We start from the raw sequence: 15239 nt of genomic DNA, 5'->3' as shown, positions 1-15239 counted from the left end.
ATGCATCTGAGCCACCTGGAGGGGCTGGTAAGGGCACAGACTGCAGGACCCCATGCCCAGATTTGGGAGGAGGAGCAGCAATGTGCTTTTCTACCCTGATCTGGCTGCCTATGCTTAGAGACCTCCCTGCCCAGGCTTCCCTGACACTGTCACTGTTGGGTTGAAGTGCATGCAGCTTTGCAAGGCCTTTAGGGACATGCCATCTGTTTACCCTATCAGCCTCATCCCTCACCCTGCCTTTTTGAATCTGCCTGCCAGCCATTCTACAGAGTTGCAGTTTTTCATGGAGGCCTGAGTGCTCTCCCTCTGGCCTCTGGGCCTTTGCATGTGCTTCTCTCTTGGTCTGGACTATCTACAGCCCTTGCTCCCCGCCCCTGACCTGGCTGGCTCTTTTCTACCTTCCTGTCTGTTCTCGTCACTTCTTCAGTAAGGTTGTCTTGATTGTGTACCCACCCCCAAGACTGTGTCACCCCCCAGGGCTTATACACACACACACACACACACACACACACACACACACACACACACACGCCCCCCTCCCTTGCTTTTACTGCCCTGAACTCCACCTGTCTGCTTCCTAAACTCTGAGGCCCTGGAGGACAAGGAGAGGTGTGTCTTCTTCACACTGTGCCTGCAGGGCCCTGCGTGGGGTGTGGCCAGCGGCAGCCCCCGTGAAATCACCACTGAAAAAAGGAGCCAGGAGCCGGGAGGGAGGCCGTGCTCTGAAATGTAGACACGCCCTCCCATCGGGGCACAGATGAAAAGTCCCAGGAAGAGGCTCCGGGGAGCCGCAGGGGCAACCCCTCCTCCACGAAGCTTCCCGGGGCTCTGCAAACAGGAGCAACAGCCCCTTCCTGCTGGGTCCTGTCCCCTCTCCCCTCCCCTCCCAGGGCACCGTCACTTGGGTCAGATGAAACCCACCCCAGGCACCAGCCCTTCCAGGGAGTTACCTGACTCTTCCTGGGGCTCCGGGCCAGCTCTGCTGGGAGTCACGTGACCACTTAGGCATGCATGACAGGCTCCCCGGAGTGATGCTCTGAGGGGTGACCTTGCCTCCAGAAGGAAGCCAGCTCCTTCCTCGCCAGGGAAGGTTCATTCCCAGGTCTGGGGGTTGCGGGCGGACAATGAAAGGCCACAGGAGGGGCAGGGACCAGCTTGCTTTTTCCAGCAGATGTTTGGCCCCGATTCCGAGTCCCCGTTACATAACACCTGAGGAGGACCAGGCGTCACCCACACCTTTTTCCTTTCTGTGGAGCATTTCACAACTGCAGCTGCCTCTCAGAGAAGGTCTATTTTGGGAGCTGTTTTCATTTGACCTATATTAAGCACAGTCACACGGCAGAGGCGAGGTGCGGGTGCAGGGTGGCCTGCTGGCTCTTTGTGCCTTTTTTAGTGTCAAGGGTGAGGTGGCCAGACAAGCCGGGTTCGGAAGTTCTGAAGCTCCAGAGCTGAGACTCAAGTGGCCCAGGGCTCTCTCCCCAGAGCATCCAAGACAACAGAAAGCCCCAGGTGTGGCCGCCTCCCTTTCACTACCCCCATTTCCAACCCTAATCTTCCTCCCCTGAGGCCCTGCTAAAAGATAATACCCGAGTCTCACCGCAGCACAGGTCAGGGAGAGGCTTAGGTCCCCCGATGGAGGTCTAAGCCTGTGAAATACAGTCAGTAGAGTTTTAATCAGCCACTCGGCCCCTGCCCTGGGAATCCCCTTTCCTGAGTTCATAATTTAACCCCATGACCAGCAGGGGGAGAGAAAGGGCTGCCGCAGCCACCTGGCCCAGGTAGGGTGCGCCAAGAGGTACTACTCAGAGCCCCCATTACTTTGAAGGCCTGTGGACGCAGTGACCAGATAAATGATTCTCTTACCGAGTGGCCCGGTCCCCACTTCAATGGCGACGCTGGCCCTCAAGCCTCTTTCTGTAGTCTCCCTACAGGTAGACGTCCTTTGGCAGAGTCCCCGTGTCTGCCCCCAGTCTACTGACCCCAAAACCTACATCTATGCTTCTCCCCTGAGAGTCAAGCCATGTCTCCTAAAGTGCCGTCCCACTTGGGCACCACATTCAAAAATCCCAACAGAACTGCATGTGCCCTAGACCCCCAACTCAGCCCTGTCTCCGAGGATGCTGCTGTCCTCAGCCAGCCCGTCCATCTGTCCCACACTATTTCCACTTTAAACGAGCAGAACAAAGACTTCTCTAGCCAGTGGGGGAGATGCTCAAGTCACTTTCCCTGAGAGCAGCCAGAGAAGCGGTGGTTTTACTGCTGGCTCGCATTGAGATGTGGAGTTTGCCGTGCAGACCAAAGCCACCACCGACTCCACTCCACTCCACGGGGCTGGCTGGAAGCACCCAGGAAATGGAGAGGTGACTCCCGGCCTCATGTATGCTGTGGGTTCACTATGATGCAAATGATGGCGATTGAGGTGGCTGAGGAGAGGGGACAAGGGGGAGGGAGCCAAATGCAGAAGTGAGAGGTGATATAACACACTAGAACTTGAACTTGGCCTTGAGGGTGCAAACCTGAGTTTGGAGAGAATATGGGTAGAGGCTTCTAGCAGGGACACAGCCCTGGACAAGGTGGGGCAAAGTGCATCACAGAGGGGATATGGGATGCTTGAAGAGTATAGTAGTCCCCCTATTCCATGGTTTTTACTTTCTGTGATCTCAATTATCTTGGGTCAACTGCAGACCAAAACTATTAAATGGAAATTCCGGAAATAAGCAGTTCATAAGTTTTAAATCATGCACCGTTTCTGAGTAGCATGATGAAATCCTGTACCATCCTGCTCGAACTTCCCAGGGCATGTATCCTCAGATCCTGGGTCTGCCTACCCATCAGTCACTTAGTGGCCATCTAACTTAACAGGGAGACTTTTCTTCCTCCTCTATTTTAGTTGATAATGGTCCCAAAGGGCAACTTTTAATTAGAGTTTGTTGTTAAAATTGTTCTGTTTTATTGTCAGTTATTGTTATCACTTACCATGTGCAATTTATAAATTGAACCTCATCATAGGTGCGTATGTATGTATAGAGAAGAAAAAAAAAAACACAGTGTCCATAGGGTTCTGTGTTATCTGCAGTTTCAGGCACCCATCCACTGGGTCTTGGATGGATCCTCTGAGGGAAAGGGGGGACAATGGTACCATCTTACTGAAGCTCAAAAAAGTGCACCAAGCTTTAGGAGGCTGGAAATCCAACTGTCTTTACCACAGGGGCTGGGTCTTCCCTCTGTCTGGCCCCCAGTCACTATTATTGTTTATCAAAACCACCAAGACCAGGGGAGGAGGGCAGGGGTCAAAGCCATTTGATCCTTATTATTTAAGTACTTAATTATTTACTTATTGGCACTGGGAATTGAACCTAGGAGTGTTCTAATTATATCTATTTTGAGACAGGATCTCACTAAGTTGCAGAGGCTGGCCTCAAACTTGGAATCCTCCTGCCTCAGCCTCTCAAGTTGCTGGGATTACAGGCATGTGCCACTACACGCCAATCTTTTATTTATTTATTTTTTTAATTTTTTAATATTTATTTTTTAGTTCTCGGAGGACACAACATCTTTGTTTGTATGTGGTACTGAGGATCAAACCCGGGCCGCACGCATGCCAGGCGAGCGCGCTACCGCTTGAGCCACATCCCCAGCCCCAATCTTTTATTTTAGTACTGAGGATTGAACCCAGGGATGATGAACCATATCCCCAGTCCTTTTTATTTTTTTAAGTTTTGAGTCACAGTCTCGCTCAATTGCTTTAGAACTCGAACTAGCAATCTTTCTGCTTAGGCCTCCCGAGTTGCTGGGATTATGGGCCTGCACCACACACCAACACACCTCTCTTTAGGCTAAAATTATGAGGCTGCCTCAGGCAGTGTGTTGAGGACAAGCCAGGGATTCCTACAGTCTGAGAGCAGCTGTCCCCCAGGACATTCTACTTCAGTGACAGATCCCCAGGCAATAGCACTTCTACTTGGGAGAATAGAAGAACTGAAAATAATTGGCTTTCTGATGTTGAAATCATGGCAGATCTTTCTTACTTAATTTCCTGTTGTTTTCTTATCTCTGAAGTTTTTTTTTTTTCTCCCCCTACCAGGGGTTGAACCCAGAGGGTGTTTAACCACTGAGCCACATCCAAGCCCTTTTTATTTATTTCTTTATTTTCAGACAGGGTCTCCTTAAGTTGCTTAGGGCTACAACTGGCCTTGAACTTGCAATCCTCCTGCCTCGGCCTCTGGGATTATAGGTATATGTCACCACACCCGACTGAAAAGTATACTTAAAAAGTTATTTACAATAAGCAGTTCATTGCATAACTTCCTTTATCTTATATTTTGCCACAACATGTGCATATACACACCCACAGACACACACCATAAAACACTGCGGTTAAGGACAGGCCACAAGTGTGACAGTGATCCCCTAGGGTGACAAGGGAGTTGAACCCCGTGTGATGCAGTGGTGCATGCTGGTAATCCCAGTCACTCAGGAGGTCGAGGGAGGAGGGCTGCAAGTTCAAGGCCAGCCTCAGCAACTTGGTAAGACCCTAAGCAAATAAAAGGGGGAAGGGATGTAGCTCAGTAAGTAAAGCACCAAGGGTTCAATCTTCAGTACCAAAAAAAAAAAAAAAGAAAAAGAAATCCCTAACTCCTAGTGACACCATAGCCAGCAGAACACTAGAGAGCAACACGTTGCTTGTGTGTTTGTGACACTGGTGTGAACAAACTGGCCATGCATGACATGTAAGTATGTATGGTGCCTAATACTTGATGATAATAATAATAAACAACTAGGTTTATATGTTTGCTACACTCTTTATTGCGATTTGAGAGTGTCTCTTGATTGCCCTTTTCTCTTGTGCTTAATGTAAGCTGGTTGGTTGTGGCCCTAGGACCAACAGGCCCTGCCCTATGTGCCTCCCATACACCTGGGTGTGAGGTAGGCTGTGCCATCCAGGTGTGTGTGAGTCCACACACGAAATCTCATGATGACATGTTTCTCACCTGTCATCAAGTAGGGCATGATTGCATGTGTGTATCTGGACTTCACAAACCTAGTTACTAAACATCAAGTTGCAACTTTGTTTTTTACCTTGCTTATATTACCTTTTCCTTTATCACTGACCTTTGGGATGCAATAAAAAATTAAAATACTGTTTGTACCTTAAGGAAAAAAATCCACCATGACATTTTACAACAGAAAGAAAAGCTTGGCAGACATTTCCCCCCCTCCTTTCTTTCCTTCCCTCTTTCCTTCCAAAGTAACTAATTTTTTAAAATTATTTTTGCAAATAATAATAAATAAGCAGCTTTTGCTTCTCTTCCCTATCAATCTAAAGTTTTTACATGTTTATTATAAAAATCTGAAAATACAGAAAAATACAGAAAGAAGAAAAATTTAAAATACGTATTTCACCATTTAGAAATTTTGCAATGTCTTTCTATCCTTTTATTCATGCAGGAATTGTTCTTTAACAGTTGAGATCATCCTGATGAGTAATCCTATCCTGCATGTGTGTGTGTACAGGCACTGGCAGCGGGTGTGCTACACCCAGGCCAATGTAGGGACATCCATCATTTAGTTAAACTTTCCCTATAGTAGGGCAGTTTATTTTTTTTCTTCATTTCTCCCCAATTTCACTAGTTTTGTGACTATCCTATATGTAAATCTTTTCCTGAATTCTGATTATTTCCTTAGATTTCGTGGTTAGAATTTTCTTGGATCAAAGTATATGAATTTTTGAAAGCCTCTTTATACATACGAAGGGGAGGGGGAAAAACTTTCTTTACCCTGTTATGTTCAGTTTCTGGGGCCTGTGAATTAAGCTGATGAGAGCCACAGTAACAGAAGAAAACGGTTATTTGTGTGCACATACAAGTCAACAAAGGAAGTATTTGGCTCATGAAATGATTAAAGTGAAAGGTTTTATACCAACTCTGGGATTCTGAGTAGACCCCCACATGTTATCTGTTTTCCAGATATGTTATATTAATTTATGTTCCTACCGAGCAGGGAGCAGAGTATTATCATTTAAGAAAAGTCTTACTTGGCATGTGTGAGGCTCTGGGTTCAATCTCTAACATCAACAAAAACAAAAACAGAAAAACAACCCAAAAACCCGAGGTTCTAACTGCTTCGATAGGTTGAAGTTAATCTAATCTTCTTCACTCTTTTTATTACTGAGATAAAACCATTTTAAAATATTTCCACATTTATTGCCTCTTAACTGAATTATATCTGCATGTTCTTTGCCTATTTTTATTTGCTAAAAATAATTTCTAAGTAAATTAAAATTCTTCAAATTTTAAATGCTCAAAGTATCACATTAAAATATTTATGAAGACAAACAGTGAACAAGTTGTATATTTATCTTACCAGAGTGGAGAGAAAAAAAAAAAGAATTCATTTAATCAATTTCCTTAATAATTTTGAAAACCAGAAGGGCCAGTTTATTTAATCAGGACAATTTTGATTGTTATCCTAGCTATCTTCAAAGCGAAATTTTCAACTAACATCCAATCCCAAGTTTTTTTAAAAAAAAACCCAAACTGTGAGGGTATTTAAAAGGAGAGCTCTAAATTCCAAGGCATCTAATCTACCAGCTTTGTGCGGTGTCCCAAATACTTTAGAAATCCCAAATTATAACTCTGTGTTTCAACTGGATTATATTAATGGCACCCAGCCCCTGAGCTGTGACCCAAAAACAATATTTTTCAGTTTGCTCAAATTTCCTATATTTAACTTTCTCTTTCCGCCACGTCCAATCAAAAGGAAATAGCGACTTGCTCTGTGCCACCTTCTTTCCAGTGTGACATGTTATCTGTTTGTGGAGATTAAAGCCAAAGAATTTGACCACAACTTTTCCACTCTAAAACCTCCTGCTGATTTTTCACTGAGATCCACAAAAGTGTTTTCCAGAATTCTACTTCACTGTACATGAAGGTCGGCTTGTCGGATTATGTTTCTCTCTTGCCATCTCACTTCCTACGGCCAAGCAAATGTCAGCGCTGGCTGTCACCGTGCCAGTAAATACTGACTGGAGGTGAGCCCACCGCTGGCCCAAGTGAAATGGCTCCTTCGCTGTGGTTACGGTGACAGCTATTTTGAAACCTAGGCTGAATTTTATCACCCTCCAGAGAATGAGAGCTCAGGACACCCTGGGGAAGCTGCCTTTAGCCTGTCCCCAGAATGGGACCCTCCAGAGCCGCAGGGAGCAACCTCCAGCCCCGCCCTCCTTTGCTTCTGCAGCGCCCTGAGACTCCTCTCACTAGGGCAGGCCCCTGGAGAGGGTTCCAACTAGGCTGGTTTCCAAAGCTGAGTCTTTTGCCAATCGGAGTCATGAGCCGCCAGGTCCCTGCAGGGAATTTGCAGTTAGATGGGGCCAGTGCACGCTCCTTTGGGAGGTCTTCGGTGGGGAGGTGAGGCTGAAAGGGGACAGAGGCTCACCCTTCCTCCTCCAGCCTGCCCTGCTGCGGCTCCGTGGCCCTCCAGGTCTGCAAAATGAACAACAGGCCACTCCAGGCTGGAAAGCTCTTGCAGTGAGCGCTGCTGTCCAGGAGCACGCAGGGCCTCAGCTTGGCCCCGAGCCCAGTCAGCTGAGCCCCAACAGCAGGGGCCTCAGCCTCGTGGCTGCCGCCCAGGCCCCATAGCAGTACCACTGTCTGCTCAGGTGCCACAGCGCCCCGTCCACTCCTCCCACCCACCCCCAGCCCCAGGACTCCCCACTGAGATCTCAAAGACCCCGCTGTATAAATGGTGGTGACCATGGCTGGAGAGGGTGAGCGCTGGGACCAGTGGCCCAGAAGAGAGAACCCTCCAGACTCCTGATGATCCCTGGCTCTGTCCTCCCACCCTCCCACCCACCCTGAGTGCAGGAAGACGCAGAGGCCACTGGCTAGTGCTGTCACCTTTGCTCTCACGCTGGTGGAGGAAGGCCCTGGGCAGGAGGGCAGTGCTGTTTGGAACCCTCCTTCACCCTCTCCTGGCCTTCCACCTGCTGTGGAGGGCTCTGCCCTACCACCTCGTGGCCACCTGCTGCCCCCTCCATGCACCTCCTTCTCAGGTCTTTCTTGCATTCTGTCCTAGTCCATCCAGGCTGCTGTGACATCCCTTAGACTGGGTCACTTACTAACAACAGAAATGTGTTGCTCATAGTTCTGGAGGCTTCGCAGTCCACGACCCAGGCACCAGCAAGTTGGGTGTCTGATGAGGGCCTGCTCCTCATAGATGGCACCTTCTTGCTGTGTCCCCACATGGAGGAAGGGCCAACTCTCTTGAGCTTCTATTATAAAGGCATTCATCCCACGAATGGGGGCAGAGCCCTCATGACCTAATCACCTCTCACAAGCTCCGCCTTTTAAGTTGACCACCACATCGCAGATTCTATCGATATATGAAGGAGGGGCTGCGTTCAGACCCGAGCATGTACCAAGGTGGAACTCCCAACAGGTTCTACTTTAGCTTCTGTGTAAAGTGCAACCCATTGGCAGGGGCCGTGCCTGGACTGCAAGATGTGGGTTTAGACGTGGTGGGGAAGAGGCCAGTGAGCTCCACCTGCCACACAGGAGAGAGACAAGTACCTACTGTGTGTAGACTCCTTTACATTAGTCAACGAAACAAATTCAAATGGTCTAGATAAAAAGGGAGGCGAGGAGGCAATGTTATGGAGAGATTGAAATAAATCACCCACTCACTCTCAAAGCAGGAGATAGAACCATCTTTACTCACCAGCTGGTGGGCCAAGGGGCAGATGGCAAGTCTACACCCTTTGACCCCTTCGACCCCTTCCAAGGGTCCCAGTACACCTTTCTAGTCCCAAACCACATTAACCATAAGTGGCTGTTGCTAAGATTCAAAACCATAAACAAGCATCATGAGATCTAAAATCATAAGCAGAAGCGGAAGTGGGTCAAAACAACCCTAGTTGAGCACAAGTTAAAGAATGGTTACTAACGTCTAGACCGTCATTCTCTGACAATCCATTGTCCAAGAAAAATGGGAACCAAAAAGAGAACAATTATACATTATATAAGAATTGCCATTTTGTGTTGCCAATGTGCTATGCTAAGCAACTGTTGGTGGGTACAGAGGCGGGTGTTCCCACGGGAGAAGCATTTCTTACATGGCATGGAGTCTCAGGGTAAAATGGAGACTGTCTGGTCATTGCCCATATGGCCTGGCCCATAATGGTAAGGTATGGGGCAGGGGGGAGGGAATACTTGGTTTTGGTGATGCTGGTTCTAACCTATATTTTTCTTTTCTACCTTAAGGAGAAAAAACCCCTTTTTTAGTGTGAAGAGGAAATAGAAGCATGTCTTTCTGTCATTTAAATAACCAATTTTAGCTCCTTTGGATGGTTCCATTAATATTTAACAGTATAATTTTCTTTTTCCTGGAACTTGAGCAGCCCTGTTTGGAATTTTACTGGGTCGTAGAGGGTTCCCCTCATGATACATTTATGCTGGTGGAGGTGATGACCATGATCTGGAATCTTCTTACCAGTGCAGAGTTCTTCTCCTGCATGTCCAGTGAGAATGTTGGGAGGAACATTTAACTTTCAGATATCATGAAACACCCATTTTCCCCCCTTTCTTTCTTTTCTATCTTCTGAATGTTATACTATGAATTTGAACAATCAGAAAAAAGTACATTAAAAAAAAAAATGAAACCGGGCACAGTGGCACACACCTGTAATCCCAGCAGCTCAGGAAGCTAAGGCAAGAGGATTGGGAGTTCAAAGCCAGCCTCAGCAATTTAGGAAGGCCCTGAGCAACTCAGCACGATGCTGTCTCTAAATAAAATACAAAATAGGGATGTGGCTCAGTGGTCAAGTGCCCCTGAGTTCAATTCCTTGTACCAAAAATAAATAAATAAAATAAATGTGTCATATGAAAATTTTAGTGGGTGCTAGTTTTTTCACTTTTTCCGAGCTTTCTTTGTTGATTGGAGTGCCAAATGTATTTTTATTTATTGCTTATGTTTTATTTCAGTTTTGGTGCTAGAGATTGAACCCAAGGCTTTGTACATGCTAAGCCTGTGTTCTACCATTGAGCTACACTTCCAGCAAGAAAAGTATTTTTTTTTAAAGTAGCAAAACATGTTTTTGTTTTTGTTTTTTTTCCCCTTGGGCTGGGGATGAGTTCAGTGGTAGAGCACTTGTCCAGCACTTGAGAGGCCATTCATCAATTCCAGTATCATCAATTAAAAAAAGAAATCTTAAAAATGAAAACAGGCAAAACAAAACTCCTTTTAACTGCAAAAATCAATTGCAGATGAAATACAGATCTAAAAGGAAAAAAGCAAGATTTGACATATCTGATTAAAAAAATATAGAAAACCTTAGCACTTTGTGATAAGAAAGAATTTCTTAATGAAGATAGAAAAAATGTTACCATGAAAGGAAACTTGATAACTTCAACTGCAAAGCAATGGATTTCTATCAAAAGACCCCATAAAGTCATAAAACAAGCCACATTCCTGGAGAAAAAATTTGTCACACATGTAACTAACTCAATAAAGCATGAGTTTCAGAATACAAATGACTCCTACAAATCTCCAATGATAAGAAAACGACAGTGTTGGGCAAAGATCATGAGAAGAAGAAGCACCAATGTACCCAAATGTATGAAAACATCAGCTCAACCTTGTTAGTGATCAGAGAACCAGTCTTTACAACCGAGCTGTCATTCTGCACCCATCAGAGAGGCCAAAGTTTATGTCTGATACCACATTCATCCCCACTTGGAAGAAGGGCTTGGCATTATTTTATGTAGTTGAGCACGCATGAGCTCTGTAACCCAGCAATTCCAGCTCCAGGCATAGACCCAAAAAGAACTGCTCAAACACATCAACTCAAAGACATGCAAAAGAATATTCAAAGAAGCAGCTTTCATAACAGCAAACAACTGGACAGCAGATACTATGCTATGACCTGGAATACTATTCTGCCTTGAAAATGAAGGGCACGTCAAGGTGCTCATCTTAGTAACATCAAGCTGAGAGAAAAAACAAATCCACAAGATGCAGTACACACAGTATGATACAATTTCTCAAAATTTAACAATAAACAAGCCTAAACTGCATGTTATTTAGGGATGCCCACACAATATGATACAAAATATTTTAAATGAGCAAAGGAATGACAAGTTCGAAATACAGAATAGGGTTCCCTCTGTTGGAGAAGTCAGAGGTTGGAATGGGGAGTTATAGATCTGTAGCTTCCACCATGGAGTATATTAAATAAGGGCTTCACAAATGTTGGGTATTATTATTATTACTAATTTGCAGTACTAGGGATTGAATCCAGGGGTGCTCTACACTGAGCTATATCCTCAGTCCTTTTTATTTTTTATTTTTTTTACATTTTATTTTGAGACAGGGTCTTGTTAGGTTTCCCATGCTGGCCTTGAATTTGCCATCCTTCTGTCTCAGCCTCTGAAATTGCTGGCTTTATAGGCCACCATACCCAATTTTATTATGTTCTGTAACATCTTCATGTACCATATATTATATGATTTAAAATATTAGTAATGAACAGAGGGACATAGCTCAGGGACAGATTCTGTGCTTAGTGGACACAGGTCCTGGATTCAATCTTCAGCACCAGAAAAAAAATGTTAATGACTATGAAAGGACACAGGAGGCATATCCAAAATCTGTAAGGGGGCCACCTTCCATGTGAGTCCCTTCATTTAGGATTGCAAACTCTTACACCTATTGAACCACGACACAAAGGAAAGACCACTGACTTCAATTTCAAATCAAATTAAAGCAAGCTTGTATTTGTGTATACTGGAGCTGGCCAGGACTGCCTCTCCTGAAAACCCTGGACCAGAGTTCAGCCCCAGCTCTCCAGGAATAAGGCTTTATAGCACAAAAAGTTGCAAAGGGGGGTGTCCTGAGAACTTATAGTTAATAGGATTTTGACAAGCAGAATACAAAGGCAGATAGTAGGTTAATGATCTATATGGCATGCTATTTTCAAGGTAGGGAGTAAATTCAGATCCCAACATCAGAGTCTATGAGGCACCGGCAAGGTTTCAGAAAGGGTTGTTTTCTGGTCGGGGAGAGCCAGGCATGAGCGAATTCAAGGCACGGACAGGAATTCCAAACAAGTTCAGAAATCGCAGTAATTTATAGTAAAACAGAAATTAACTTTTCATGACTTTGTGACAAGATGGCTCCCAATCTTAACATGGAATGAGGCTGGGTTCATCACACCCTATGATCGGTGATACATTGTTAGGTATTAAAGGTACTTTTTTGGGGAAAGTCCCTATTAGTCATTGGTATGGGTACAGAGTTGGTACATTTCCTGTTGCTAGAACAGAACACCTGGGATTGGGTAATTTATAAAGAAAGGAGGTTTATTTTGGCTCACAGCTCTGGAGGCTGGGAAGCCCAAGAGCACGCTGTAGCATTTGCTCAGCTTCTGCTGAGGGTCTCAGGCGGCTCTGCTCTTGATGAAGAGTGGAAGGGCAGATAGGCATGTGTGGAAGAGGAAAAAAAACAAAAACAAAAACAAAACAAAACTGGAGGGTAAACTTGCTTTTTAACAACCTGCTATTTCAGAGGACAGAAACCTACTCATTCCCTTGAGGCACTTTGATCCATTCCTGAAAGCTCAGCCCAGGACCCCAACACCTTCCCCAGGCCCCACTTCCCAGAATTGTCATATTGAGGAATTAGGAGCAGAGACCCTGACTCTTTCCTTTAAATATTTTTACTTGTACATAGATGTCAGGTTGATGGCGGTGACTTAGGAACACAGCACCAAGTAGCCCGCGTGTGCGCTAAAGAAATGTCAATCAGGCACTGATGGAACTGCCTGTCAATCAGCAAGGTCTCCTGGCCAATCCTGGATCTCAGCCAGTTCCCCTGACCAACTCCGCTGGGACAGGGGACTCTAAAAATCCCTTTTCCTGTCCCAGGCCCTTCCCTTCCTGCCAAAGGAAGGCCTTTTTAAATCTGCCTTTTTAAATCAGTGGCCTTTTTAAATCTGCCTCCTTTGGAGGCCGAGGTTGCCTGACCTTACAATAGACACAATACTTTTATTTTGTTTTTACTTTTTAAGTGGTGCTGGGGATTGAACCAGTGCCTTACCAGTGCCTTACGAATGCTAGGCAAGCGCTCTACCACTGAGCCACAACCCCAGCCCCTGACTCTTTACCTCTTATTCCTTTGCCTCTTCCCAGGTGATGGAGACCCCCGAGTGTAGCTATGATGGAGAAGGGCAGGGGTGCAGAAGCCATGCCCCTCTGGAGAGCCATGCCCAGCCAGATCCGCTCAGCAGCAAGGAGAGGATTGACCAGACCTCTAAGCTTGTCTGTCTTCAGACACCCTAGGAGCTGGACCATTGTTTCCAGAATCCACTCAGGGTCCCCTGGCCCTGGCCCACTCTCTAGTGAACCCACGGGCCAGCCTGGCTGGAGCACAGAGCTCTTCTCCACACAGGGCTGGCTGGACAGAGGCGGGTTGTGGGGTCCCAGGTCTGGGAGGCCAGGGGAGGTAGGAGACCAAGGACAGGTGGGCAGGGAGTGGGAGAAGCAGTTGCCTTCCAGAGGAGTGAAGGTGGGGCCCAGAGCAGGACTTTGCTAGCCACTCAAGTGACCATCAGGGGCCCAGTGGAGGTGAGCACTGTGGGGGCTGTGAATCCCGTCCCATCTCACTGTGAGGGCCATCGGGGAGGCCAAGTGATGGCAATCTGAAGGTGACTCTGGATCTCCTTGTACCCAGCCCAGGGCACAGTTCTTTCCCCGTCCATTCTCCACAATTCCACCAGGGCCAACCCCTCATGCGGTGTTCAAAATGAGGGGATAACGGGCATGGTGGCGCCCCGTGAATCCCATCTACTCGCCCTGCAATCTCATCTACTTGGGAGGAGGATCACAAATTTGAGGCTAGGCTGGGCAACTCCGTGTGAGTCCCTGTCTCAAAATAAAGAATCAAAAAGGGTGGGGGTGTGGCTCAGTAGTAGAGCACCTGTGGCTTCAATTCCCAGTACAAAAAAAAAAAAAAAATAGAAAGAAAAAATGGTGGCAGGGGTGGCTAACAGAGCTCAGGCCATTTGGAGTGACACATGAGGACTGTCAGGTGTGTAGGAGGTGATAGTTTTTAGTATTCAAAAATTTGGGGACCTCAAAGCCTGAAGACTCACAAAAGGGTAAACTGAGTCCAGAGAGCCACTCTAAGACGCACAGGGGCCAGTCCACTCTGTTTCCCTGTGTTTCCCGGCTGACCACTCCCCGCCCATAGCTTTCCTGCCGCAGTGCTGTTATTTCCTACCTGGGTGGCAGGTGAGCGAGGCAGGAACGGAGCCTTTCCACCCCTGACCTGGATTTTCCGCGGCCATGCCTTCCCTCTCCCCTGTTTCTATGGTCTGGAGCTCAGGCGGCCAAAGTTAATCACCAGATGGGGTCGAAACCAGTGCTTTTCCTTGGTTCCAGGCCAGCTTCTCCCCATGTGCTTCAGAAAGGCCAGTGAGTGAAATTCCAAAGCCGTGAGTCATGCGGGGACCCTGGAGGTCAGGCCAGGGTTTGAGGGAGAATAGGAGCCTGAGGACAAGGGACAGGGGTGGGGCCAGGCACCCAGAAGGCTCCCCAGGTCAAAGAAGGACAGGTAGCTTATCTCTGGATTCTCTAAGGTCCTGGAGACAGGAGGGAAATGACTAGGAGGCCAGCCTCAGCCTCCTGGTCACACTCTGGATATAATAAACAGTGCACTCACCTGGTCCCCCACCCTAGCCCCACAGGCTGGGCTCTGGATCTTAAAACCTGCCTGCCTGTGCCTCACATGTCCCCTCCCACCGACCTGGCCAGGAAAGAGTGACCCAGCTGCTGGACCCCAGAGGGCAGACAGCAGGTAAGTCTGTAGCCCCTGGGTCATTACTCAGGCCCTGGCTGCTCTACCTGTCTTCCCCTTGTCATTTGGGCGCTTGGTAGACTTGAAGCTCTCTGACATCTGTCGCTTCTCAAAGGTGACGTGTGAAAGTAGGACAGGGATGGATGGACTAAGGAGACAGTTTTCTTACCCATCAAGGGACAGCAGCCCTCTGACTGGCCCAGCAGCCTCCTGTGGCAGGGGGCAGAGGGCTTCCACCTGCCCTGGGAGGGTCTACAGTGGCCATGTACCGGTGCAGGCTTGGGTTCCACTGTCTCCTATGAACCTACTCAGAATAGAAGGAGAAGTGGGCAGGGAGCCAAGAAGATGATTTCCACCCCCCGCACCCCAGCCAGGCTGCCCCTCAGCACACT

The 15239-nt window shown here is 47.1% G+C and overlaps 1 protein-coding gene across 4 annotated transcripts in view; it reads right to left on the bottom strand.

Annotated features, from left to right (window-relative positions):
- Positions 1–14372, bottom strand: part of Pebp4 (phosphatidylethanolamine binding protein 4) — a 231877-nt gene extending 217505 nt beyond the window's left edge. For all 4 annotated transcript variants that reach the window (XM_048801594.1, XM_048801588.1, XM_048801589.1 and 1 more), the window contains exon 1: positions 14272–14372. In XM_048801594.1, the coding sequence (XP_048657551.1) occupies positions 14272–14338 (67 nt within the window). In that variant the 5' untranslated portion in view covers positions 14339–14372. The remainder of the gene's footprint in view (positions 1–14271) is intronic.
- Positions 14373–15239: the final 867 nt, after the last annotated feature.

Source organism: Marmota marmota, unplaced genomic scaffold, assembly GCF_001458135.2.
Source record: "Marmota marmota marmota unplaced genomic scaffold, marMar, whole genome shotgun sequence".
Lineage (NCBI taxonomy): Eukaryota > Metazoa > Chordata > Mammalia > Rodentia > Sciuridae > Marmota > Marmota marmota.
The sequence above is the reverse complement of the archived record's forward strand: the minus strand, read 5'-3'. Positions and strand labels throughout refer to the sequence as shown.